The sequence below is a fragment of the Empidonax traillii genome, unplaced genomic scaffold (genome assembly GCF_003031625.1).
Source record: "Empidonax traillii isolate 1590-97213 ecotype Southwest subspecies unplaced genomic scaffold, ASM303162v1 scaffold141:size962631, whole genome shotgun sequence".
Taxonomy (NCBI): domain Eukaryota; kingdom Metazoa; phylum Chordata; class Aves; order Passeriformes; family Tyrannidae; genus Empidonax; species Empidonax traillii.
In genome coordinates this window covers 716,918-744,234 of record NW_020955334.1, presented here as the reverse complement: position 1 = coordinate 744,234, position 27,317 = coordinate 716,918, and the positions used below count along the sequence as shown (strand labels likewise).

Here is a 27,317-nt window from a genome sequence, read left to right as displayed (position 1 = left end):
CTAGAAGTCATGGCAACACCCTGGCAATCTTGCCTAGTCAAATGAGTCCACAGACACTGGCATTCACAGAAATTGCAGAAGTCAGGAGGTCAGCTAATCCATTTCCTACCCTTGGACTAGGTTGCCTATGTTGAGCAAACATCATGACAGAGATTACAGAATCAATGAATCGTAGAATATCTCAAGTTGGAAGGTACCCATAAGGATCACTGAATCCAACTCCCTGCTCCTCATAGAACCAATCTGTTTTTCAAACATCAGGGATGGGAAGTCTTCATTTCCCTAGGCCATCAGTCACAGTCTGCACAATACTTGCAGTAGTTTGTTTTCTGTTTGCTGACTCACCTTTGCCCTGAAACTAGTTCAATTTAATTTTTCTGTTACTATAATTCACTGTTGCTTGGAGATTATCCTGGGCTGTGCAATAGTATTAAACCAGAAAAGCAAGAGATCAGAATAGGAAGAAATCAAATAAAGTGCAAGATTTATTGCAACATACCAGTTGATAGAGAATGGAACAAAAGGCTTTGCTCCTCTGAAACTGTATTATCAATACAAGAAATGTGGTTTAAAAAATGGAAGACTTGAAACTGTAATGAATAGAAGCAAGAAGTTCAATGTCTATTAGCTGGTGAGAGTAGAACAGTGAAATGAGCTCCTAGCTGCTTAGGAATGGAGAAGAGGGCTATGTAGCTCAAGACAGCAATATTGTAAATCCACAAGTCAGTGTTTTAACTAATAGCACAGGAAGCTGCTGCTGAAGGCCTGCTGCAAGCTCATCTAAATCATCCTACAGAGATATCAATCTCTAAGGATCTGTGCATGAAGTACAAGAGATGAAATTGTTAGGGGCAACTAAACAGGTGGTGTGTCAGTTTTAACTTTAGTACAACCTTTTCTGGTATTTTTCTAATGAATCCAATACTTATGAATAATTTTCTATTATAAACATAAAGGAACTGGTTTGAATTTATCTTGGCAGATAATCAATAGAAACTATTTTCTATGGATAAATGATTTTAGCACAGTTTTTGTGTGAAGCAAATAAGGTCAAACATCAAAAGAACTAAACTACTAAAGTTAGCAAAAATATTGTGTATGCATGTATGTGTGTGTATATGTGTGTGACAGATAAAAAAATGTGAATGGAAAATAAAAGTTATTTAGAAAGAATCATATTGGCCAAAATAATGTGATGACTGCAGTCATCTCTAAGGCATCAGGGACATCACCATAGGATAGGCAAGTATGGCACAGTTAAAGGAAGACCTGAAACTTTCTGGAGTGGTAAATTGTGGCTGCGTGGAACACCCTACCACGTTTAAAATGTAAGAAGGTGTCTATACTTAGGGACCTAAACGCCACCATCCTTTAAGGAGAATGAATATATACATCAATTAGCATAAATGAGAAACTACAGGGTATAGAAAAAGATACAGGGAACACAGGGATGGCTAGTGGGGTAACAAGGATAAATAGGAAAAGTATCTGAGAAAGACTGTTGCCATGACATACTGATGAGCAGATTGAAACAGCAAAATTACAGATCGGTTCTGCAGCACTGACATTTCTGTTCTGCAGCTGAACAAGAACAGGTCAATATTTCTGTATTGCAGAAGGATGAGAAACTATTCCCCAGTGGATACGTCAGCCAGATGATGAGTCAGGCCACTGGATAGTGACAAGCTGGGCTCTCAGCCAGCGGGGCAGCCTGCTTTCTTGCCAGCAGCGTGGTGGGATACAACACTGTCTGTTTGGTTTGTCAGGCAGGCATATGGTCTGCCTTTCTGCCTGGTTGCAATCAAAAACATTACACTCAAACAATGTACAATTGCAAAGCCTTCACATTCTGCTGTCATAGCTTGTCTTTGGAAGACTAATTCCTCCAATGTCTTTCAAACAGCTTTGTATTTGATTTTGTCCCCAATACTCCCTCAGAGGTACCATGTAGTGCTCAGCAAATCTTTTATAAAGAATTTTCAGACACATACATCCGTGTCTTCTTGATTTTGTAGGTGTCTGTCTCAAGGGCCTGAGGTATGATATGGAGAGACTGTTCAGACCTGAAATCAATGGCTGCTGGCCTGAAAAGGAAAGTAGTTACAGTGCTACATTCTCCAAAAGACTAAGCTTCAGGGTCCTATTACATAATCGGGATCAGTGCCTATATTTCGCCTTAAGATCCACATGCTTTTATTCACCATCTGGAAATCAGCTGAAACTGCTCAATTATCTTCTAAGGATTTTGAGAAAAGCAGATGTTTGTAAACTCTTCATACTCTAGCGATAACTGCCATAGAAAATGCATGTGAAGATATGTTTCAGTCTGACTGTATTCAGAATGGGAAGAGAGTAGAGCGAAGAAGGCATAAGGCCACACATCATAAAGATGCTTATTTAGTGACTACTGTCTTTCTTGTGCACTGACTAAATTTTGAATCTTATGTGTTTGCATGATTCTGACATTCTCTGTGATCTGAATTTTTTTCCCTAGAACAATGTATACGCATAACAGGTTTAATTCAGATGCTACTGCCTTAATTTGGCAATTACCTTATTTCAGTAGTTTGCTTTGCTAGACCATTATCCATATTACGACAATAATTTAGATATATGAAGTCACAATGATTAGTTTGTCACGTATCTTTCTCTTTCCATGTGAATATACTTTTGCCATAGCAAAATATTGAGTGGATAAATTGGCAGTTATTTTTCTTGATTCCTAAAATAGAAAGATTATTAATTTCATTACTGTGCTATTTTCTCTTTCCCTTCTTCTCCATGGACAGTTTCACACTTTCCTGAGCAACTCTTCTGCCAATAGCTTCACACCTTTTTTTTTACTGAATCATGTCCTAACTGTTTCTTGCACACTTGGCATATAGAGTTACAGGTTAATTGCGCTTTCAGGATATTCTTTTTTTTTGATGGAGTTTTATTTTCCCCTCCCCATTTAGTTTTTCCTTCTCCAAAACTTTGTAGAGTGTTTTTGTTTTGGACTTAGACGTCAACATTAGTATTTCTTTTAAAATTAAGTAGTGCCAACATTCATCACTGATAATGCTGGCAAAGGAAAAATGTACTTCGTAAGATTTGCTCTTTTCTCTTTTCCTATCATTACAATAACATTGAAAAAAGTTATTGTAATATTTTTCTTGAATAGTTTTAGCTGTACTCTGAAAATAAATTACTTGTTCATGACTAGTCCACTACTTCCTTGCCCAAACTAAGAAATGCTTATATAATCTTTCACTGCACAACTACTTCACAAAGGTGAAGTCAGTTTTAAGATTTACATCTTCCTTTCTCCTACTGCTTGACCCAAACTTAATTAACATTTTGGGACTTGCATTGGGCTGTCATATCTTTTAATTCTCTTATAAGTACCTGCTTAGACAAATTTGCTTCACAGAAATCTAACCCTGTCAGATTTTGCTGATGGGAAGAGCTTTCCCTCAGATGTTTTGGGAGATTATTTAAATTAATTATTCAGATTCTGGAATCCATAAGCACTACTTTGTTAAAGCCTGCCCTTTCAAACCACTGCATCATTTCCGTACCTTTTTTTTCCTTGTTTTAATCTGAAAGGATCTACAGGCAGCTGTTGACAGGTGTTATTGCTCACAAAATTCTGTGGCACACCATCTACGCACAAGCAGAGCATGCTGCTTCCAGCCCCATCAGTGTTCACTGAGAGCTTGATTAAGCTTGATTTGTCTAACTTATGCTTATGATGAAACACTTGCAAGTATGAACTGATGCTGTTTCCTCAATAATATATAGCCCCAATCCTTCTCTATCTCAACAACGTGTCAACTCTGATGCCTGCCATGAAAGTCAGATGTTTCACTGTCAATTGCTTCACTTGCAATGTATTTTAGCAGGGTAGGGCTGGTTGCTACTGGGAGCATGAAATGAATACAGAATATAAGGATGGTCTGTCTTGCAGCTGGCTCAGTTGGCCTGGTAAGGAGTCTAGGAGATCAGGGGTATGATTAGTTGTTCAAAGTCTAATTGGAAATCAGTAACTAGGGCTATACATCAGGTGTCAACATTAGCCCCCAAACTGTCTGTCATCTTCATAACTGATCTGGATAATGAGGCAGAGGGCACCCTCAGCAAGTTTACTGATGATCACAGTCATGGAATCACAGAATCAGTAAGGTTGGAAAAGACCTCTGAAATCATCAAGTCCAACCTATGACCTAACACTGCCATGTTAGCTAGACCATGGCACTAAGTGCCACATCCAGTGGCACTTTCCTTAAACACCTCCAAGGATGGTGACGCAGAACTGGAAGCAGTGGCTCATACAACTCCAGAGAGTTCTGGTGCCATCCAGAAGGACCTTAATAGGCTAGAGAAACGGGCTGACAAGAACCTCATGAAGTTCAAAAAAGGGAGTCACAAAGTCCTGCACCTGGGGAGGAACAACCCCAGGTACCAGTACAGGCTGGTGTTAATCCAGATGGAAAGCAGCTACCTGGGGGTCCTGGTGGACACCAAGTTGAACATAAGCCAGCAGTGTGTCCTTGTGGCAAAGAAGACTAAAGATATGCTGGGATGCATGAGAATGAGTGTTACCAGCAGGCCAAGGGAGGTGATCCTTCTCCTCTACTCAGAAGTGAGGAGTCCTGTGTTGAGTTCTGGGCTTCCCAGTGCAAGAGAGAAATGGATGTACTGGAAATACTGCAGTAAAAGGCCATAAGCATGACGAAGGGACTGTAGTTATCTTTCCTATGAGGAAAGACTGATAGAGCTGGAACTATTCAGCCTGGAGAAGAGAAGGCTCGGGGGATCTCATTATTGTGTATAGTGGATGAAAAGAGGACAAAGCCAGGCTGTGCTCTGTGATGTCCAGTGACAAGACCAGAAACAATGGGCACAAACTGAAAAACAGGAAGTTCCCTCTGAGTATCAGGAAACCCTTCTTCATTGTAGAGGTGATTGAGCACTGGCACAGGTTGCCCAGAGAAGTCGTGGAGTCTCCATCCTTGGAGATCTTCAAAAGCTGTCTGGACAGGACACGTGAGCAGTGGGAGGTGGACCAGCGGACCTCCAGAGGTCTCTTCCAACCTCAGCCATCCTGTGCTTCTGAGGCTGCAGAGAAATAATGGCATGGCAGGGAACCGTTCTGCCATGGAGATTAGCAGGTCTTTGGTTACTTCAGGTACCTGTCCCTCATGCCTATTTTCTTAGGTCCCTTGCAGTTTCTTCTGTTCCTTTTGATCAGAGTCCCTGTGGCAAGTCACAGGTGACATGAGTGAAGTGCGGTGATCATTGCTGAACTTCTGAGAATTGTGGATTTCAGTGATGCACCATCTCCTGGAATTAATTAGCCACTTTACTTTCTACCCCCAAGATCTCCTAAACACTGTTAAACGACGAGTTGCACGTTGTTTTTTTGTTTTTCAATAGAAGAATTTGCAACACCTGGTAAGACGCGGTGACAGCAAGTGTTTCTGCTGGTGTTTGGTCCTGTTAAGCTGGACTCGCCCCTGACTCGCGACGTGTTTTTTTGTTCAAATAAAGGCGGGTGGGCGCCTCGACTGGGGCTGCCTGCACTGAAGAGATGCTCTGCATCAGCAAGGGACGCGCACAGGCGCGAAACCAGCGGGAGCAGAGCCGAGTACCGCGACCGGAGGCTCGTCCCGCCCTGGGCGGCTCCCGGCGCCTCCTCAGCCTCCGCGGGGGAGCCGCGCCGGCAGGAGGCGTCCTGCGGCGGCGGGAGGAGCAGGAGGGAGGAGGGCCGAGGCGGGGGGTGCCGGCGCTCCCGGAAACAGCGCCGGCCGGCGGCAAAGCGGTGGCGGCTGCCGCGCTGGGAAGTCGCTCGTGGTCCTGCGCCTTCGCCGCACGCCGGGTGGGTCGGGGCGGCGTGGCGGGCGGCATGGAAGCGGTGCCCCGCGAGGAGAAGCCCAACCCGCTGCAGGATGCCAACTTCTGCTCCCGGCTGTTCTTCTGGTGAGCGCCCGCGGAGGGCAGGGGGAAGGGCAGCGCCGGAGGTGCGGCGCCGTGGTGCCCGCCGGCTGGGAAGGCGCCGCGCCGGGGCTGAGTCCCTCTGGCCTGAATCCCTCTGGCCTCACCTGGCCTGGCCGCTCGGGAATGCTAAGCCCTGCCTAAGGGCCGCCCGGCTCGCTCCTGAGCGCGGCTCCCGGGGGAGTCCGGGCGCGCCGGCGGCGGGAGGGAGGGAGCGGGGAAGGGAAGCGGCGGCCGGCGCTGCCCGCGCTCCGCCGGGCGCTGCCGGCGGTGACTGAGCGGCCGCTGCTCGGGCGCGACCTGCCGCCCGCCCCCGCAGGGTCAGCCCCGCCGGCTGGGGCAGCCCCGGGCTCGCAGATGGGGCGAGGTCTCCTGAGGTGAACCCGGCAACCCGCGACAGCCGGGCGATAATCTCTGGCTGCGCCGTCCCCAGACCGCAGGCGGGGTCCTGCCCATCTCGGGTAGGGCAGCGTTTCAGCCGGGCGGGCGGCGCCGAGCGCGGCCCCATCGCCCCCTTCCAGCACGTGTGTGGTTCCCCTCGGGAGATGTGGGGAGGACGGGAGCTTCCTCTGCCTCGTGGTCCGGGTGCCCCGGCCCGGGACTGGGTGCAGGGCTGCTCCCAGCCATTGTTCTGCTTCCCCGCTTGCATAACGGGTCGCGGGCACGGATTGCTCATCCCGGCAAGGCGTGCTGGACTTGCTTGCGGCGAGGGGTTTTCCCCTCCGTGTGTTAGGTGGTTTCTGAGCCACAGAGTTGCGTGAGAGCTTCCCGGTGTAAAGGATCTTTGGGCAGCAGCCCGGCTGCTCCCACCCACGCTTCGGCTGCCTTTTCTCTGCAGGGGCCTGAAATGTCACAGAGCGAAGGCTGGGGTTGTGGCGGTGTTGCCACAAACTTTATGGGACCAAGCGACTACTAGTTCGAAGTTAATGCTAGTTTTCTTATTAGTGGGGACCTCAGCATGGGTATATATCTGTACTTAAAGTGGTGAGGAATTGCAGCTCAACAATTTAGTTGATTTGAAATAGAATAGGAAAAGATGCGCACAGCGAAATGGGGGAGCATCAGACTTCTTTGCTTTACCAGATCCCGTTCGGAAGAGGGCACTTACAGAGGTAGAGCTTATCCTACTTCACCTCCTGTAGCCTGAACCAGGGCGCACATGCTGTCTTGTGTGATATGGTGGAGGAGGGGGAAGGAAGAGACAACGTGGCAGGTGAGGCTCTTGCTTTGGAAGCCTCTGAAAGATAAGTAAAAAACTCATTGATCCTATAAGCAGCTCTGAGCAGGTGCAGAAGTCCCTTTTGGAAGGTAGGGGGATTTTGAAAGCTCTGACAAATATTAACTGAACATATTTTTTAGTCAAGGATACATTTTCAGACATACCATGCGCAAAATGAAAGAGGTAAAATAAGTAAGTAAAATCCCCCAAATCCCAGCTTGTATGCTTGTGCAAAGCTCCCTGTGTTCAGCATTTTGACTTTTAATTTCTTCTTTGGCAGCAGGGGTGCCCATGTTGGACGCAGCTTTGCTGGGAAATTCAGGCAGGATGGGATGAATCTCAGTTGACCATATAGCATTCCAGAGCTGCTGCTCGTCTTTTCCCTTTCCCTTGCTGGGATATTGTGGTGTTGCTGGTAGTTCTGCCAAAACCAATCCAGCTAGATGTGAAAAAGGAAGTGTGCAGTGCTCGTAGCTGGTTTTCTGACTGCTCCTGTCGTTCTTTTTTAGGACTTTTGCATTGCTCTGCAGGTATTGCAGAGAAGTATATGAGAGCAATAATGAAGTACCTTAAATTTCCCAAGTTTTAGGCCAGCACCTGAAAGATTGCTTTTGCCATAGAGATGTTTGGAGGTTCTTATTGTGCAAAGGGAAAAGTAGGTGAAAGTCCATGCTTGTGGGATGACGGGCCTGCTAAAAGTCCAGGGATTGATTGGGATGTCATGCTTTGCAGTCATATGCTAATGTACAGCTGTAGGGTTTGTTCTTTGAAAAAGGGTTTAGTGGGACATGCAAAGCTTTAGAAGTTGCCTAATCTACTGTTTTTCGTGTTTTATAGCAGTATAATTCACGGCAGTGAAAATATCCTTTTAAAGTCTCTTACCTGCGCTGCATGTGATTGTGACTACCACCAGTATATCGTAGTTATTTACTAGTCAACGGGCATTAGTATGAAAATTTTGAGCTGAAATTATGTCTGCAGTGGGTTAAATTGAGTAAGCAGGGGCTGTCACTTTCCTTCAATTTAATGCTGTTTTACATAAAATTAAGGAAGTGTTAAAACACGCTCTCATTTAGCTATAAAGCTAGCTGTAAGGGTAGCTTTAAGAATTGTTCTTCCTTTTTACAAAGAGTGTAGCCATGTGATAGCTTTGTGAGTACTGCTTCATTTCAGCTGCTGTTTCACACAGGACGTTCTGAGGTGTTTTCATCTGGAGAACTGGAAAAACAGTGCTTGAGGAGAGCTGTCCTGTAAGTAGCAGCAGCCGCCACAGTGTGGTTGCTCAGTTGTGCCTGCTCTGCTCTCCAAATCCCAGGTGCTGGCTGCTGGTTGTCAAGGGAGTTAAAAGATAGGGTATTGCAGGTAAAAGGGCAGGAGTCCTTCGTATTTTTATTTTGCTTGTCTTTTGCTCCAAAGTGCAGTTTTGCCATTCTAAGGAATTTCTGATTTGTTGCCAGTGGTACAGAATAAAAGCTTAAATTATTGCCTGGTGCAAACAGGATCAAACTCACAGGAGAAAGGAAGTCATGTTTTCATTGAATTATAAAACTCAGATAATGAGTGTGTAGGCTGAAGACACATTCTTCTGCCATTGTTCAAAGCTTGTCTTCTTGGTTTATGGTTGTGACTTTAGCAAGTATGAGCATGATGAACATTAAAGACTTCAGTAGAACATTCATGGGAAAGAGGAGCATCTGGATTGTGTGTTAATACTGTTATTTTTATAATACCTACCTTGTGTAATGTTAGTCTGGATGTTACTAGAATTAAAACTATCTATGACAGAAGTATGAAATCAGGGCATTTTCAAGATATTCTCATTTTCTATGTTCCTCACTGAATTATCCATATTAAGATAGGGTTATCGAAGCCCAAATTGGTGTTCTGAATGTTCCAGGTGTTACTGTAACACTGACTTTAAGTCACAAGTTTCTATGCTCACCAAACTTTTTAAAACTCTGACTGGTATTTCTCTTAAAGTTTGGAGTGCTTGGGTGTATTTCTGATTTACTTTGTCTCTGTTCTTAGGTTGTTCTCTTTTTTTGTTGCTGGCTCAACTTGCTGGTGAGAATGAGGGTTCTGAAGGACAAGTAGGAGGATTTGCTTTCTTTTTTAGGTTTGTCCAAGGAAGAGAGAATTCAGTCCAGTGTTTTTCATGTTTAAACAGTTACTCATCATAGAAAATGTTGAGAGTTTAAAAAGCCTTCTAGTCCATGCTTTCTGCAGTTGAGAATAACACTTTTCACATTTTTTTTTCTACTGTGGATGGTGGGGATTATTAGCTTAATAACTGTACATAGTAAGAATATTTCACTTTTCTATTAAACCACCTCTGAGCTTGCATATTCATTAATTAGGAAGTGTATTTTTATTTACTTATAGCATTTGTTCCCTTGAGTTATTAAAGATGCTCTTCCTACAGCAGTTGAATTTTTATGCATTCTGTTGTTCAATCATCGAATCCACATTAGTGGAAAGTTACGAAACTGAGGCTATGATTAAATTTTTAAAACACTGCGTAACTTTTATAATGTTAATAACATGAGAAGGAGGGCAAGCTGGAACGCCTTGGAAAGGTATCCTACACTTTTGTTTAGAGAAGTAAAAGAAGTTAAAGTCCTTCTAAATTTCATATAAATTTAAAATTTATTTTTCATAATAATAGTACTTACCCGTCACAGACTCACCATGACTATGACAAGTTCTTGGCTTCTGTGGAGCATTGGACACTTTCAGCATCCTCAGGCTGGATGCCTTTTTACATCATCACTTGACATGTGGCAATTGCCATTAGAGTAACAGCATTAAAACATGAACTGAAAACTTGCTCCAAGGCACCCACACAGTTATGATTCCAAGGAGTAAACCAGTGATTATTTATCATTACTTGTTGGTGTTTGACAGGATTGTTCTTCGCTTATATATAGGCCAGTCTTCGCGAACGAAGAACCGGGGAAGGTTTTTACACCTTCCAGCCTGCGCATTGGATTTTTTAGGTGAGACACAGTGTGCGCGGAACTGAGCCCACCCTTTAATCCTAAAGTTCATCTGCCGGGGCCAAGCGAGCTTGGACGGTGGCAGCGAGGTCCTCAGGACGTAGATGGATTGCCTTACAGGGCTAACGAGCTCCATCTGCCCGGGGAGTGGCCCTGACCAGGAATCGAACCCGGGCCTCGGTGGTGACAGCGCCGCGTCCTTAACCACTAGACCACCAGGGGCTCCCTTAATAAGTGTGTGCTTGTGGGAAAAATGAGAAAACCACTAAGTCTTTTTCATGGCTCTGACTTCGAGTGCAGTGGGAGAAGAGTAATAAACCAAGAATCTTTGGTTTTAATTGTGAATTGAATGGGGTAAGCGTAGACATGTAATTCCCAAGATTTTCAGTCACAGGCTGCACGGTATGTAGCTGCTTGTCTGATCAAATGCAGTCATGTCGTTCACCTCTCTTGTAGCAGTGTAAATAGCTTCTTCCTCTTTTACTCCCATGACTTAAAATTGGAAGGGCCACTGACTGATTTTTTTGGATTTCTCAGTAAGCCTAAGTACTGCATTCCTCTAACTTGGCTGTCTCAAAAGTGTTTCTTGCACTTCATTGAAAGAACTTACGGAAAGAATTGAAGAACTTACGGAAAGAATTGATCATTCTTCTTGGCTATTCCAGCTGACTCCAGCAGTGCCACCAGTAAATGATCTGAGTTCTTCACTATATCAGTGGATAGATTTCACTGTGAAGATTTTACATTTGCTTCAGGTGAAAATATCAGGCAGCATCAAGCTTTGCGACTTGCCTGGGATCTTGCCTGGGATCTAGTTAATTGCCACTGCCAGTGCCTGAAATTGGTGATGGTGATGTCATCTTTATAAAGATCTCTGAGGTAGCTAACATTAAGTTCATTTACTGACTTACTGGTGGAGGCCAATTTAGTACTGTAAGAAACTCAGAATAAATGTGTAAGTGTCTTCAGTATAGATAAAGAGAAAACACATTTTCAGTACTCAAAGACTGAAATCACACTTACTTCTTTTTTTCTCCTGATAGAAAGAAGACTGAGGATTACACAACTTTTTTTTAAACATAATACTGTGTTTGTTTGTTTGTCAGATATTTAGTGTCCTGTAGTCAAATTTGAATAATTTGGTCTCTTGAACTACTGCATTCAGTTGTAACTTTTATTTGTTTATTTTCAAGAAAGTTGTATTATGCAAAAGAAAATTTTATTTGAAAATCATTGTTTATGAGCTAGTGAAGTTGAGATATGCCGTTAAGGAGTGCTTGATAGATTATATCCACTAGGACAAGTGTGTATAAACTTTTGGAATGTTAGCATTTGCTATCTACTGTAAATATCTGTGCTTTGATACGTAATTAGATGAACTGAGTATAGCAAAACACAAGACAGTTTGCCTTTGGAATGCTTATGTTAAGCCTGCTCTATCATTTGTGAGAGAAGATGTCCCTCTTCTAATTCCTGCAGAACTTCAAAATTAGGAGGATGTAATGCTGTTGTTTTTTTCTTTTTTTCCCCAAATAATTTCTCCACCCTGCTTCTGGAAAATTCACAAGACCTTATGTAGAGAGAAGGAGGGAGATAACCCCATTACATTTTGGGAGTAGAAGGTTAGAAAGACCAGTCATCTATTTTATTTGTTTTGTATCCCTGGCACCCAACTGCTTGTAATATCAATGTGAACTCACAGGGCATTTTAATTCTTCCTATTTCCATTGCTTTCCAGAAAGCACCTTAATATAGAAATTGCCTCCATTAGATCCTACTTCAGTAAATATCTTGCATTAAAATTTATTATTATAAGGAACAATCTTCAGACCTTTGCTTCAAATCTTTGGTATTTGGATCTTTTTCTTTGCATTTGGAACCAGTATTTTACTGATAGTCAAGTACAGGTGATGCTACTCCTCCATTCCCTGCTTCTAGGCCTTGCAGAAAACGTTAATCGCAGTACATTTCCCCCTCTCCTTTCCTGCCGAATTTTTTCTTCTTCTTATCACCTGGAATATCAGGAAGTATGTTAGATTAATGAGTTAATTTCATACCTGGCTGATGTGGGGTAGATGAACAGCATGAAAACAGCCTGCAATAAATGCAGTCAAATACCAAATGAGTTCCTGTCAGCTCCAGAAAGTGGGTGTTCAGCAGCTTAGCTGCTTACACTGTGCTGTGGATAAGCAACAGCTCGGAAGATGAGAGATGGAGCTGAGTATCAAAGGTTAATACAGTTTGGTATTGAAACTGAAAGCTTGAAGGGTGTTTTTGAGTTAATATGGCTTTGAAGTAGTTTCATTGTATTCCAATTTTTTTCCATCTGTAAGCAGTGAGAAAATCTGCTGTTTAAGCTGCAGTAAGCCGGGGAGGAAAGTTGCAACCAAAACACTGGTTAAAAAGCATCTGAAGAAATACCAGAACTTACTGAGTTTACTTTATTGCTTGTGGACACCTGCCTTCATAAGGGGAAGTGGGACAAGGCGAGATACTGACAAGAATGGATGAGCATGTGTAATAGAGGTTTAAAAAAAAATAAACCACATGATGACTATAAACTGTTGCCTAGAGTATTTATGAATTCTTGCAAAATAACGCTGGAGACTGTCAGTGTGTGTCGTTCTTCTTGTACATCACATCGCAGCAGTGATCCTCTGGACTGAGAAAAAGCATATAGTGGTGTTGGAATTGTACTGCTGGTGTAGTACTTCAAGTCATGAAGGTGAGTAGTGAACAGTACAAGGAAGCAGGGAGACACCTGAGGTAAGCCAGGGAGGATAAGCAAAGTGGATTTATAATCCAAAGGGCCTGTGAGGAAATGCCTTTTACTTTACCAAAAAAACCCATCTCCGAAGTAGGTGATTAAAGAGAAAGAAATATGTGTTACTTTGCAGCTTAGTAGTTGAAGTAGTGCTTCCAAGCTGCTCGAGAAGACGAAATCCTAGTGTTATGGAAGAATTTGAGTAAACAAAGACTCTTCTGTGCAACTGTTGAAAAATAATTGGACATTGAGTGTAAACATATGATGCTTGTAATGTAATGCACAAATAAGCTTAAGAGGAATGGGGAAAATGCAGTTCGTAAACCACCTCCTTAAGGAGTCAGTTGATGAGAGTATACTGGATGTGGCTTTGGTTGGGTGCTGTAAAATTACCCAGAAATTAAACTTCTGCCTATAATTACCAATAAAGACAAAAAGAAAAGATTTTGCTAATTAGAAAAATAATCTGTGTAGTCTGATTTTTTTGATTTGTCCAGTAATTGGGCAGGGGCTACAGTAATACTGATGAGGTACCATAATCTGTGAGTGCCTGACTGGTATGATTGTTGTGGGGCTCGTCAAGGCAACCGAGGCTTGTGGGTGCACCCAGGGCCTGAGAGACACATTTGCTCATCTTAGGACATATTTTATTTGTGTCAGCTTTGTTAGGTAGTTGCAGGTGCTTCTTGGCTGATGTTTTTCAGTTGATGACTTTCTCAGTTCATGAACAACTTGCTTGAGTTTCTGGAAAGCTGTGCAACTCTGCTCTGCAGTGTGAGAATGGTACTTTTTTGAGCATTTACACGCCACACACGATAGAAATCCAGAGGCACAGCAGGTCCCATCCGTGGGTTAATGAAACAGTTGAGCTGGACGCTGCTATTAGTTTAACGTACCGATCTGTAATGTATTTCTCCCTTAGCTGGTAGGAAGTTATTCTGGGACAATGGCAAACCTAATTTAAAAGCTTTCTTGTTTAGGAAATTTTATTTCATGTATGAAACAGAATAGCATGACTAGTCTGATGCCTAATGACCCTACCTTTTGGATAGCTGGGCCTATTTCTCTTAAATGCTGTCTCTGTGAAGAAGGGGGTGACTTGAGACATCCCCTTGAGGTCTCACTTCTCTTAGGAGGGTTAGAAAACATGGTCTTAGCTGCATATCTTAGAGGCTTTCCAAAATCTTGGTGGAGTTGCTCTAATTACAGATGGTAAAAATTGGACTTTCCCAAGCAAACAATTTAAATTGTAGCTGGTTGATTGTGTTGTAATCTGAAAGGGTGTGTAATGTCAGGGCCTAGGCGTAGGGAAATGCAGGAAGTGAATGTTTATACTGTGATCTTCGTGTATTTGCTGTTTCAGAAATGAATCACTTTCTTTTTTTATCAATACCCAAGATACTGCTGCAGAGGTGAAAAGCTTTTTAGGGTCAGAGTAGTGAGTTACCGTTTTGCAGTTGTCTACCTCTTTGGTTTGCACCAGGTTACAGAGTGATTTTTTTAAATGTATTTTTTTAATCTTTATTCCTAGTGACATCAGTGTTCTGGCAGTAACAGGAACTAATTCTGGGCATCTTTCCAGGCTGATGTCTTTGATCAGCTAATCGCCTTGATAGAACAGAGACATTCCCAGCAGAACAGAAGGTACTCAGGAGTCTTACAGATATTCACATTTTTATGTGTAGTTCATGCTAGGAAAAATTGGGCTAAGCTCTTTGAAAGGCATCATGTGAACCCTGTGTTTTGAAAGAGTAATAAGATTCGATGATGTGTAAGAAACAAATATTCAAAATTCTTAGCAAACAGTAAGTTACGTGGGAAAAGTGAAGACAGCGACTAAGGGTCCCATTTTTATTTAAGTTGAACTACTACTTCAGAAAGAAATACAGAAATGTGGGACTGAGGTGCAAGTCTTTCTTCAGGTAAAATAGATCAATAGTGAGTCTATTTTATGTCCATCCTTGGGGAAAGAGGAGCAGTTTGCATCACTGTATATTCACTCAATTTCTGTAGGTCATCTTTAATTTTGTTTATTATTTAACCCTTTTTAAAGAAAGAATAATGCAGTTTGCACAGTTTCTGGTTTCATAAATCCTGCTTTTCTGTGGGCTTTTTTTTATACCCCTGGAAGAGGTCGGTCTTAGCTGATCTCTGTTTGGACAAAAGCCATACCACTCTAAAAAAGCAGTCTTCCTTTATGGCTAGGTTGAGGTTTTAGGGATGTTCCTTATGTAGGGCCATTGCTTTATTTGCCAGCCTCCTCTAACAGTCCTTTTAAGAGCACTCTCTAATTTAACTAAGCCTTCAGGCAAGAGAAGGGCTTGGTTGGTTTGCTGGTTACCAGTGTGTGACTTGGGTAACAGCAGGCTGTGTGCAGTAGGTTGGTCTCAGTTCTACTCTAAGTGCAGGAGATTCCACAGGGCATCATCTGCATGTGGCAGCCTGGTGGAAACTTCAGTGACTGAGTATGAACATGTGCTAAGTGTTCTGTCTGAAAATAGGCCTTCCAGCTTAAAGTTCAGGATGCATCAGCAATACGGTAAAGCTCGAACTCCTCTCCCTGCTGAGAGTTTGTGGAAGACCTCATTCATGGGATAAAAGCTGTTGAAGGACTAAGTGTCATTTGAAATTTGAAAAGAAAAAATTTTAACTTTCTTCTAAAGAGCTTCAAGTATACTCTACAGTGACACAACATACTGCTAAAATGGTTTTTATACTCCTAAGAACCTCCATAGCAGTAGCTCTCGAAGATGAGTATTTTGGGGGAGACGAATCAGAAAGCTCAACAATGGATGATTTTTTAAATTTTTGAGGTTTTCTAGTGCATTTTTACCTAACTCTATAGAAATATGGACTTGTGCTGAGTCTTTGTCATGTTGTCCATTATAGTAAGTGAGCCACAAAATGAATTACCACAGTGTTCTGTGTATTCTGGATTGCTTTTCCTTGCTTTCTTACTGTAACATCGAGGTTGTAGTGTAATATATTAGCAGAAAAATGTAAAAGGTTTTGTAGTTGCACTAGGTCTCACTGGAACTCATAATCTGAAAACCATGAGGCTTTTTTGGCAGTTTTTACCTTGCACTGTCATCTCTCATCTACGACCTCATTTTCAAATTTAGTCACACAGTATGTGGAGTGATTGGTGTGGAGAAAAGGGGACATGAAGGGATTTACCGCAAACCATAAGAACTCAGTGGAGGTGAGCATATCATCAGTAAGTTGTTTTGAGAGTTTAAGGACATAGAGTAAATGAGATGGTTTTAACAACCCTATAGACTTGATACCATCGTCCTTCAGCTGGTTGCTTTGCAGGTGGACTGCACTGTGTCTGTGGCCAGCACTTTATGCTGCTGGTGGCCTAAGTGCAGAATCAAACTGCCATCAGGGTAGAGCAGTTCCCTTCAACAGAAGCATTGTTCTGTTGTTCTTCCTCTTGCCTGCCTGTGGTTTTTCATTGTGTTTTGAAAAGTGTAGAACAACAGTGTTTTACGTAGCAACATTAAGAGCATAGTTTTGCTTTCTGAAAGTGCATGTTTAAGCGTATTTCTAAAGTGTCTTTTATTTTCCTCTCTGCATTGCATTACGTGCCAATATTGGCATGTAGCAGTATGCACTGTTCAGCACTGATAAGCCCACAGCTGGAGTCCTGAGTCTGGTTTTGAGGTCCCCAGTAAAAGAGAGACATGGACATACTGGAAAGAGTGCAGCAAAGGGTCACAAGAATGATGAAGGGTTTGGAGCATCTCTCCTGTGAGAAAGGGTTGATAGAGCTGGAGCTGTTCAGCCTTCCTGGGGAGGAAAAGAACAGGGGGAAATCATCAATATATATAAATACCTGAGGGGAGGGTGCAAGGCAGACAGAGCCAGAGTTTTCTCAGTAGTGCCCTGTGACAGGTCAAGAGGCAAGGAGCACAAACTGAAACACAGGGGATTCTCTCTGAACATCAGGAAACACTTTTTCTCTGTGAGGGTGATTGAGCACTGGAACAGGCTGCCCAGAAAAGTTAGGAAGTCTCCTCATGTGTAGATCTTCAAAAACTTCCTGCACATTGTCCTGTATAACCAGCTCTAGGTGGCCCTGCTTGAGCAGCAGGAGTTGGATCAGCTGACCTCCAGATGTCCCTTCTTAAGCAACCCCAACCATTCTGTGATTCTGTAATAAATATCCTATTTATGTTCCTTGTTAAATGTCAGAATGATTTTTGTTTTCACCACCTTGGCAGCAGTAGCCAGTGGAACCTCATAACCATTTCCATAGATGGGAGAAGGATTTATCCCTATGTTTTCCTGAAAGGGGTGTCTCATCCTGATACTCATGCTAGAGTAGTTGGGAAAGATAATATTTACTCTAGCCCCCCCTTTCTGAAAGGAGACTCGTGACTTGTTTATGGAGTACAGCACCAGCTAATACTGTCCTGGAGCAGAGTGTCTCTCTCACCCCGCAGGCAGAAAGTATTTGAATGGCCTTGAGGTTATTTGCCTCAATTCTGCATTTAACCTGTGGTCAGCTGCAAGAATGGAGGCCAAAGAGGAAATGTTTCAATGGAGCAGGTTGCTTCTGTCAAACTAGGCAGAAGTTCTTCTTTGAGACCTTTAGTCAGGGCTATAGGGAAGTTGTGACAGTGATTTGGGTGCTGATGCTATTTGACCATACAGCCCAAGCAATAGACTTGTCTGACAGGTCCTAATTGTACTTTTAACATACGTTGAGGAGTTAACAGCTCACATAAGCAGTATTCACTCCAAGGGTTTAAAAAGGGCTGTTAGGCATCAAAGTGCTACTCTGAAGATAGAGACTTAATTTTTGAATGAGTCACACAAACACTGTGCTAACATGCTAAGCAGCGAAGGAAAAACATCATTAATCCCGTTTATAACATGGAGTTTTGCCATGGAGCCTGGGAAAGAGGTTTTTGCAACAGTCCTATCTTTGAAGAAACTCTCTGAGCCCCCTCTCTAGGGTTCAGCCTGGCCCTCCACCCACTCTAATCAACAAACTGCTTATAAGCCAGTGTATACTAAGTGTAGTTGGAACGTGCCTAGGCAAGAAGTGCAAAGCTAGTTGGTAAGTGTTCATAACCACTGTTGTGGTTGTGAATAAATAAATGCCCTCGTTGTAAACCATCCCAGTTTTGAATTCTCACATGTAGGCCTTCCAGAAAATAATACTCTTCACTTAGTCCAGCAGGTGCTTGTGTAAGAGCTGTGTTGGTGAAGCTGGGGAATAATTAAGTATCAGAAACTAAGCAACAATTAAGAACTTTCACAGGCAATTGAGATCAGACAAACAGCTTGCCTTTAGTACAAGAGTGTTTTTTCCAAAACAGATCTGTCCCTGACTACTTGGTTTTGATGGTGTTGACCAGTTGAGAAAGTACTTGTAGGAAATAAGCCTGAGAGTCAAAATGCACATTTCTTCTGGAAACCAAATACCATGGATTCAGCAGAGGGACAAACAAAGTGGGAATCTGCAAGTTCCCTAACTCCCCTGTTCGCACTAAGCCATGCCTGTTTCATGTGTGTCATTTTATTTTGCTCCATCTCAAGAACGACTTGGTCACTTTGGTGCTTTTTGCTGTGCGTCTTTGTGCTCTGTGAGCTGATACTGCTTGAACCTCCTTGGCCTGTGTTTCAGGTTCGAAGAAGAATCTAGATGCATGAAAGCTAATCTTGCTATTCTCTGACAGTATTATTTGAGCTAACAACGTAGTGTTTTTCAACAAACCTTCAGTATCACTATTATAATTTATCGTTACAGCACTCTCATAAAATACAGACCTTTTAAAAATCTGTCCACTAAGGAAATTGAGCTGTTAGACAGTATTTTCCTTTTTTGAATCTGCACATTGTGTCAGTGTGCTTCTGTTTATATTTCCAAATATGTCTGAGATCTAGTAATAATCCATTATTTACCCATTTTTACATTTGGGTGATTGTCTTTAAATTGCTAACGTTTAATACTTGTCAAGATGGCAGTTGAACAACATTTCTCCTCAAGTAAATGTGACAAAAAAGTCCTTTATTATGTATTACAATTTTATTTATGTCAATATTTTAATCTTTGGATTAAGTTCCGGGGGGGGGGGGGTGAGTATAAAGAAACACTGTAAGAAAACAGTTGCCTTAAGGCCAGGAAGAGTTGTGCTGGCTGTCTGGATGCCTGGGAGTAAGATGCTGTGGGGCATAAACAGTTTCAGGAAATGGGAATGCTTTCCCATTTGTAAAATAGGGGTTGACTTAATTCTTAAATAAAAGTGCAGTAAAATAATTGTGTGGATGTTGAGTGATTCAGAAGGAGGAGGGAAAGGGATAAATGAATTAAATTAATATTTAAAGTAATTATTCTTTTGATCTGCTGATCAGTTTATTAATAATTTGTATTTAACTAGGTGGTTGAATCCTTTATTTATTACTGGCCATAAACGGAAGCTTGAAGAAGATGATATGTATAAAGTGCTGCCAGAAGATTCCTCAAAGAAGCTTGGAGAGGAATTGCAGTGGTAAGGAGAAAAATCATAGAATAGTTTGGGTTGGAAAGGACAGTTGTTCTCTTCCATTATATTTCTTCTGGTGAAGGTGAGAGTCTTACTTCTATTCTAAAATTAAAAGAGGTTGTTGTAAAATTTAACAAGGTTAAAAATGCTGAAGACTTAAGAGTAATAAGAAGTAAGAGAACTTGTTTACCATAGAAGCTTTTCAGTTTTTTTCAAGTTACACATAATGGAAGTATATTAGAGTATTTCCATTGTATAGTTTATAATCAGTTTGATAATTTGCAGAATTATTGGAAAAGAAGACTTCTCATCAACTGTTACTGCAGTAATTCTTAATAAATTGGTGTGAGTCTTCTTGTCTGTGCTAAAATACCTGTGGAAACTTTTTAAATTGCTATGTATAAAAGTGGGTAAAAAGAGTTTTAGGTTGTTTTTTTCTTTGTTATTTTTGGGTTTGAATGCAAACTGAATTGACAACTTTGTACCCTTTATATATGTGTGCATATAGATATATTGACAATACGCCACTCACTTGTAAAGTGGATAAAATGCCTTGAACAGTGAAAAACTTGCATCTAGGAAGTGTCTTTATTTTGTTTTAAATACATTTTCTTGGGCTGTGTACTAATTCATGTTGTTACAAACCCAGGAGGTTCTGCCGTTTTATTTTAAGTGAAATATCTTCAAAGGGTAGCTGTTTATGCAAATTGAACTATGCAACAGATAAGGTTTTTGTCTTCAGATAATGTTTAGTTAAATATAATTAGAGGAAGAGGTGTCTGCTAATAAAAGGTGGCCTGTATATTAGGAAAGTGTGGCCTTGTTTTTTCTTGCCTTTATACTGAAATGAAAGTAAATCGACTTTGATCCTCACAGTTTCATGGGGCTGAGAGACTCTTTAAGAAGTAGAAAGAATCCAGAAATGAAAGGTTTTGACTGGGTCTTATGTTGTCCTGTTCTGGATGAGTTAACTGAAGAAAGAGGGTAGATGATAAGCTCGTAGGAGTTGCTGTTTTTAATGTCTTTGTAGCTGGAGGGCTTTGCCAGATTCCTTGTTTGTGTCTTCAGGGAGTTTGCTGTAGGGGAAGATGCACTCTTTCCAATGATTCTTGCAGTAAAAGCACACACTTTCCATGAGTCAGCAAATGGTAGGAAATATGGCACATAGGAAAAACAAAAAGGTGTTCTTTAATTATTTAGTGTACTTGGCCAAGAAGCAGAGAATATAATTCATAAATTTGAGCCAATAAACCCCATAGAATCTACAGTTTTGTTTCTGATTCTGAGGCATTTAGACAATAACTCTGTAATCCTTGTAACAAAAAAAAAGAGGGTAAACATAGAAAAAATTTTCTTATCTGTATGCTTTGAACTTATGTGCTTTGTTGCAAAATAATTGGCTTTCATGCCTTAGACTCATTTCAGCCCTCAAAACTGTCAAGGTCAGAGGGTTGGCAGAATATATTTAGCCTCTGGAAGAAAGGGGGAGCATCCTGTCTGAGAGCAGTGTGTTTTAAGAAATCTGCATAAATTCTGATACTTTCTTGTTAATGTCATGCTTGTTATTACTGTCTTTGATTTTCATGTGAGCGGATTGTGTCCTGGTTGTGGGCAGATGTGGTAATTCAGAGGTCTTTGCCACTCTGCTGATGTAATCCTTGCCTTCAGAGGGATGTGAGGAGTGTTAGGTGACAAAATTCCGTATCTTCTCATCCTCATTGAATCATGTGGTTGAAGAAAGAAAGGGACAGACATGAGAAAGGGTTGTGCATCACAACGTTTCTGGAGAAGGGCAGAGCTTATAGGAAGATTAAGGCACTCTATACTGCCTTGGTTTAATCCATAATCAGAAGATCATATGATAATAGGCTCTTAAGTAAGGCGAGTGACTTTTGCAGTGAGAGAAGAAAAAAAGAAAGGTCTCCTCATCAGCAAATGTTTCCAGGTGATAATAGTTAACAGTGGTGAATTGCTTGTGATTAACCAAGAGCAAATAGACCTATAATACTAAGTACTAAGCGTTTATGTGAATGAGAAGACATGACTGTTAACTCCTTTTTTTTTTTTTATTTGGTTGTATAAAGCTGACCATGGCAATCTGGCTGTAAATCAGAAAATATTTTATTCTAGGTAATTGCCTTGTGATTTCCCTTCTGTCCTCCAGTATGTTTGTGCTTTGTTTGCCAGGTACTGGGATAAAGAGGTGCAAAAAGCAAAGAAGAGGGGAAAAATGCCGCATTTAACAAAAGCCATTATTCTTTGTTACTGGAAGTCCTATTTAGTTCTTGGAGCTTTCACAATGATTGAGGTAAGTGGTGTGAAATGCCACGGAGCATACTTCATGGCTTACAGCAATGTGAAACTTGGCGGCCTAGATTGGAGCTGTACTGTTCAGAAAACCTGGTAATGTTCATGTACTTAATCTCTTAGAGGGGTAAAACAGAACTGTACCCCTGTAGACACTGAAAAATTGAGTCATAACTGCAGGATTGTGGATATGCAACAGCTGATTTCAGTGCATTATTTTTGAGGCATTGCAAGTCACTGACTTAACTGTATTTTATGTATCTGAGGGAGGTGCCCAATAAAAGGGGGTTCTTTGCTCTATGTAAATGGCTGTAAAGGACACACTGTCATCTTTAAAAATGGAAGTGTAATACACAGTCATGCAATTTTTATAGCATCAAAGGTTTTTTTTGTAATTGAGATAGGTCTCTTTAAGGTTGCAGCTAAATTTTAATGTGGAACATATTTCTTTTTGGATTATGTATTGATAAAATTTGGCGTGACATTTAGAGCACAATGAAGACAAAATAATAAGGGATATGACTTGTGGCAGTATTTGGCACTCATTTGCCTGCTTACAAAAACTTGGATAGCGTGGTGTGATATGAAATTATTAATACTTTTCCCCCCTTCTTTTTCTTTCAGGAAACCATCAAAATAGTTCAACCAATTTTTTTGGGAAAAATTATTAATTATTTTGAAACCTATGATTCCTCAGATGAGGTAGCTTTGAATTTTGCATATTGCTACGCAGCTGCTCTGTCTGTGTGCACACTTATTCTAGCTATAATGCACCACTTGTACTTCTATCACGTACAGCGGGCTGGCATGAAGCTGAGGGTAGCCATGTGTCATATGATTTATCGGAAGGTAAGCAAACCTGTTTAGACATATAATTTGATATTCGACAGCTATTTCATCAGGGGAGTTAAAAAATGCAGTTATTTGTTGTGTTGATGGTTGCAATTCCATTGAAGTTACTCATTTGTAGAAATGTAATGCACGTTTACACTTGTCGGGCCTTACACTCTCTTGGGTACCATGGTGTCTGAACGACAGTTTCAGTCTTGCTAGTGAAGGTGGTGAATTAAATAGCACTAAAGTCTTGGAGGAGGTGCCTTTTTATTCCTGCTGGTGTTGTTGAAGAGGACAGAATTGTTTGTGGAAGGGATATGAGCTGGAGCTCTAAGAGTCATCAGCATACAGCAGGAGAGGGGCAGAGCTCCCAGGGAATGCTGGCAGTTACACATCCTTGCAGTTTGATCCCGAGGGGGCAGTTATGCTTGGATGTCACCATCTGCTACAGCACTCTCAGTTGCCTGAGAATTGCTTCACTGTCCAGTTTTCCACCCCCCCCAATTGTGGTTGATGGCCAGATTTATTTATATTTTATTCCATCAGTGCAGTAGAATTAGTATGTTGGCTCCTTTGCAGGTCAGAGTCTGCCCCCTCCCTTGGGGCATCCATCAGGTGTGCTTGGGGAGCAGCAGCAGTTTTGTGGGACAGCTGCTTCACCCTCCAGGCTGGCAGGAATGCTCGGCATCTTTACCTTTAGTAACCCTCCTGTTTAGGGGAAAAGAGAGAGAGAAGCAGGTAGAGGAGACATGGTTAAGAATCAAGCTGAATCCTAAAGGTAGGGTAGAGCCATTTTTTAGTATAATATACTGATTTTACTGTGGGAGTACTGCAGACCTCCATTAAAACCAGTGAAATCTGAGAAGGGATGTATGTTCAGTGAGCATTGGTTTCTTTGCTGTCTGTGTGTCCTGATCAAGAAATATTTTTTCTCAGCTACAGCAGGAGTCAAGGCTGCTGTCAGAGAGAAAGTGGAACAAGAGAAGTAATGAGTATTACCTGCAGGAAGGAGTTGACCGATATGCGATATGAAATGCTCTCCTTGATGAGAGAGCAAAAATCTCTGCTGGCAGTGCTGACAGAGAAAATACCCTATGTTTCCAGTGATAGTGCTGCTAGAATAGTGGCCTACAAGTTCTTACTTCAGCAAAAAGCTTAATTGAAGGGATCAGAACTATACAGTTTCTTTGGAATGTAAAGAAATCCATGTTAATTTTAACCATTAAACATAGGTACCACTCACTTAAGACAAACACTTGTACTATTTGTGTAGGTCGTGTGAAGTTTTTGGGCAAAGCAATAGAGTGAGGAGAGAGAAAATGTCTGCATTGTAAGTGGTGCTTGTTTTTCATGCACTCATTTATTCTCCTCCCCCTTCTGATACCGTGATCCTCTGGGAACTTGGCTCTAACATGGCACACTGATTTCTTGTACATAAACATCTCTCTAAGGTATTAATTTACTAAACTGGTTATCAAAACAATTTGAAATTCATGAAAATATATATATTGATGTTGTTTGTTGTGTAGATACTAGCTTAGAAGCTTGGAAAAGAAATGTTTGTAATATACACCCTTATTTCTAGAGATGGGATTCAATGGAGAATTAGTCTCCCCTCATCTCATTAATGTTTGCTCCTTAGGGTGAAGGCTGAGGTCACAGCAGAACATTGATAAATCTCTCTAATGATTTGTCTTCATTATCTGCAGCTTATAGATAGGTAATACTTTCGCTTTATCCTCCTACAGGCTTTTGAAATAACTTGGATGCCAATTTACCAGCACTTTTGCAGAGTTGGTTAATTGCTGTAGTAAATAATATCTTGGATTTGCAAGAATGAATAGGCTGGATAAGAGAGCATCCTTAGTGGAGAATTTCAAATGCTCATAATTCTTAAGTTTTAGATCCTTTTTTGTTTCCTGGAAAGTTAAAATCTAATTTGCAAAAGCCTTGTATTCAAACTCCTAAGATGTTTTGTGACTGGTAAACAGTATTAGTGATGCACGTAGGGAGCTTGTAACAAAAATTAAAATGAAATCTGTCCCATGACTCACAGTCTTAAGTTTTGAAACCAAAGCCGACTTATGGGAAGCTGGTTTTTGTTGCGTTTTTTTTTTTAAGACTTAACTTTCAGAAGTTCTTTGAGGTCAGTGTACTGACTTTGGCTGGGATAGAGTTAATTTTCCTCAGCTCATATAGGGCTGTATTTTGGATGTAGTAGAAAGGGGAAGGTACCAAAACAGGATTGTTTGATAGAAATTGGTTTTGTAAATAAAACTGCTGCTTTGTGTTCGATGGTTCCATTTCTTTCTGTATACTTTGCAGTCTAGACAGGTTCATTCAGCCAGGAAAATGTAAAGCTTATTTCACTTGAAAAAAAGAAAAAAGAATCAAAAACAAGAAGGGAGGCAAGGAAAGACTCAAATTGCACTGTGGCTGACAGTGGGAATGCTGTCTCTTCCCTGAGAAGACAAATGGGTCAGAGATGAGCACCCTCCTTTTGGCTCAGGTGCTTGCGTGGTTCTTCCTGAGACCGTCTTTGTCAAAAGGAACTGGACTCATAAGAATCATACTGAAACTGTTTTTGCTGCCTGTGTCTGAAACAGCTAGGAAGAAGTCAGAGAGGTGATTTGGGTGGCAGGTCCAACACAGACCCAGGCCATGAGCCTCTAGCAAGACACCAGTGCGGTCTTCCCTGATGGCTCAGGTGAACCTCAGCAGATACAGTTGTAAAGGAGGTGCTGTAAACACGTCCTGGTGGGCAAGTTCTTCAAACATGCATCATGTGAACTCCTGTTATTATGGTCTGTGGATATCTAACAGATTTTCTCAGAGTTTATCAACCTTGATCTGTGGTGTTGAGTAAACACTATAGAAATATGGCTGTGCTGTGGCTGGGGAATTTCAGGTATATCAGAGACGTGGCTTAAGATGGGGAATGAAGCAATCATTTTCTCAAATAACTAAATCATCTTTAATCTACCCAGTATCCTAGATTTGTTATTGGAATATCAAAGGAATTTCTTAGTGGAGTTTTAAAAGTTTCTGCCTGCTGGTTTCAATGAAGTTAGATTGAGATTCTCTCTGATTAACAGTACTATTCTAACACAAGAGTGAGGTGCAAGAAGTGTAAGGCACTTCATTTGAAATGATGCTTTGAATAGTACTTTGATGACTGATGTTCTTCCACCTGTTTCAGAATTCTGGAACAGTGTTTTTTAAGCAGTTAGTGCTTTTCAGGTTTGATTATTGATCAAAAAGGAATCCTAATAATAACTGTTTGGAGGGGGAGAAGTAGATGTCCACTGCCTAAAAATGCAAAGTCTTTTTGAGGAGGAAACTATTCCTGTAGAGAAAAACATGCAGTGTGTTTTGTATATTTTTTGAACTTGTGCTACAAACATGTTTTCCTTCTAGCGGGTGTAGAAAGAAGCAGGGTGTGTTATCAGTATTTTTGAGCAATTTCAGTTTGGATCTTTGCAGTAATATCAAACTCTGTATTTCCAGACTTGTTTTTTTGGAGGGGTATTTTATAAATACATACTATTTTCTACTGATTAGCTTATTTATCAACTTATAAAAATATTTGATATTTAATCTTGTTGCTTTTCATAGCATGTGCTAACCTTATTTTATATAATTCAGAAATGTTGTTGCAAGTGTTATTAACAAGGGAAATAGTAATTTGTAAGGGGATATTAAATCTGATTTACAAAGAAAGCACTGTTTGCAGCGTTAGCAAGAACTGATAGTGTAAAATGAATGACTTGGGTTTTTTTTGCCTTCTCTCAGATCTTGTTCAAAACAGAATTCTTGCAATTGGCCAAACAGTGTTCTGATTTTAATTTGACCTTCAGATGGAGTTTTCTGTTCCTATTTTGTACAGATAACTCATACTGAGGGGGAAAACAATGCACACAGAAAGTTAGACATTCTTTTGCTTAGTTTTAATGACTTGCTATGTCGATATTTTCCCATTTTTAATCACTTCAGAATGAAGGTAGTTATGGCACTTCTCACAGTCATTTTTTTAATACTCTTTTCTTCAGGACTTTGTTCAGAATATGTCACCTAACGCACACGTTATCTAAAGTTTTTACTGTGCCTCAATACTTTCAGGCAAAAGCTGAGATGCACCTTCAGCTTTTGGCCCGGTATTGTATTTGTGTATTGAGTCTTTGGTGTATAGGTGTACAGTGCTCTATAAACTGTAACAATCTGGTACTGTTTTGACTTTTTTAGGCGCTTCGTCTTAGTAATGTAGCTATGGCAAAAACTACTACTGGTCAAATAGTAAATCTTCTGTCAAATGATGTGAACAAATTTGATCAGGTAAGAAGTATTACAGATTTTTTCAGTGGGCTGAAGAAATTGTGGGGTTGGAGTTAAGGAATTTTTGTTCACAACTGATGCTTGAATGTTTCTAATGAACATTTCTTCTAGTTGTGTCTTGCACGTAGAATGTTTTGGGTTGGAAGAGACCTTAAAGATCATATAGTTCCAGCCTCGCTGCCATGGGCAGGGACATCTTCCACTAGACAGGTTGCTCAAAGGCCCATCTAGCTTGTCTTTCAACATTGCCAAGGGTTGGGATATCCACAGCTTCACTGAGCAACCTGTTCCAGTGCCTCACCATCCCCACAGTGAAGAACTTCTTTCTAATCTAAACCTACTTTCCGTGAGGTTAAAACTATTCCCCTTTGTCCTATCACTCACTACATGTG

At 41.1% G+C, this 27,317-nt stretch overlaps 1 protein-coding gene across 5 annotated transcripts in view; it reads left to right on the top strand.

The window, feature by feature from the left end:
- The first annotated feature begins 5,781 nt into the window (after positions 1-5,781).
- ABCC4 (ATP binding cassette subfamily C member 4) overlaps positions 5,782-27,317 on the top strand; it is a 147,820-nt gene continuing 126,284 nt past the window's right edge. Inside the window, exons 1-6 of one of the 5 annotated variants that reach the window (XM_027884254.1) lie at positions 5,811-5,961; positions 19,348-19,458; positions 21,640-21,760; positions 22,384-22,461; positions 22,558-22,608; positions 26,836-26,925. In XM_027884254.1, coding sequence (XP_027740055.1) covers positions 5,888-5,961; positions 19,348-19,458; positions 21,640-21,760; positions 22,384-22,461; positions 22,558-22,608; positions 26,836-26,925 — 525 coding nt within the window. In that variant the 5' untranslated portion in view covers positions 5,811-5,887. Of the gene's footprint in view, positions 5,962-6,909; positions 6,939-7,059; positions 7,190-14,452; positions 14,600-19,347; positions 19,459-21,639; positions 21,761-22,383; positions 22,609-26,835; positions 26,926-27,317 lie in introns of those variants that run through there. The other 4 variants (XM_027884257.1, XM_027884256.1, XM_027884253.1 and 1 more) reach the window with 4 other exon arrangements.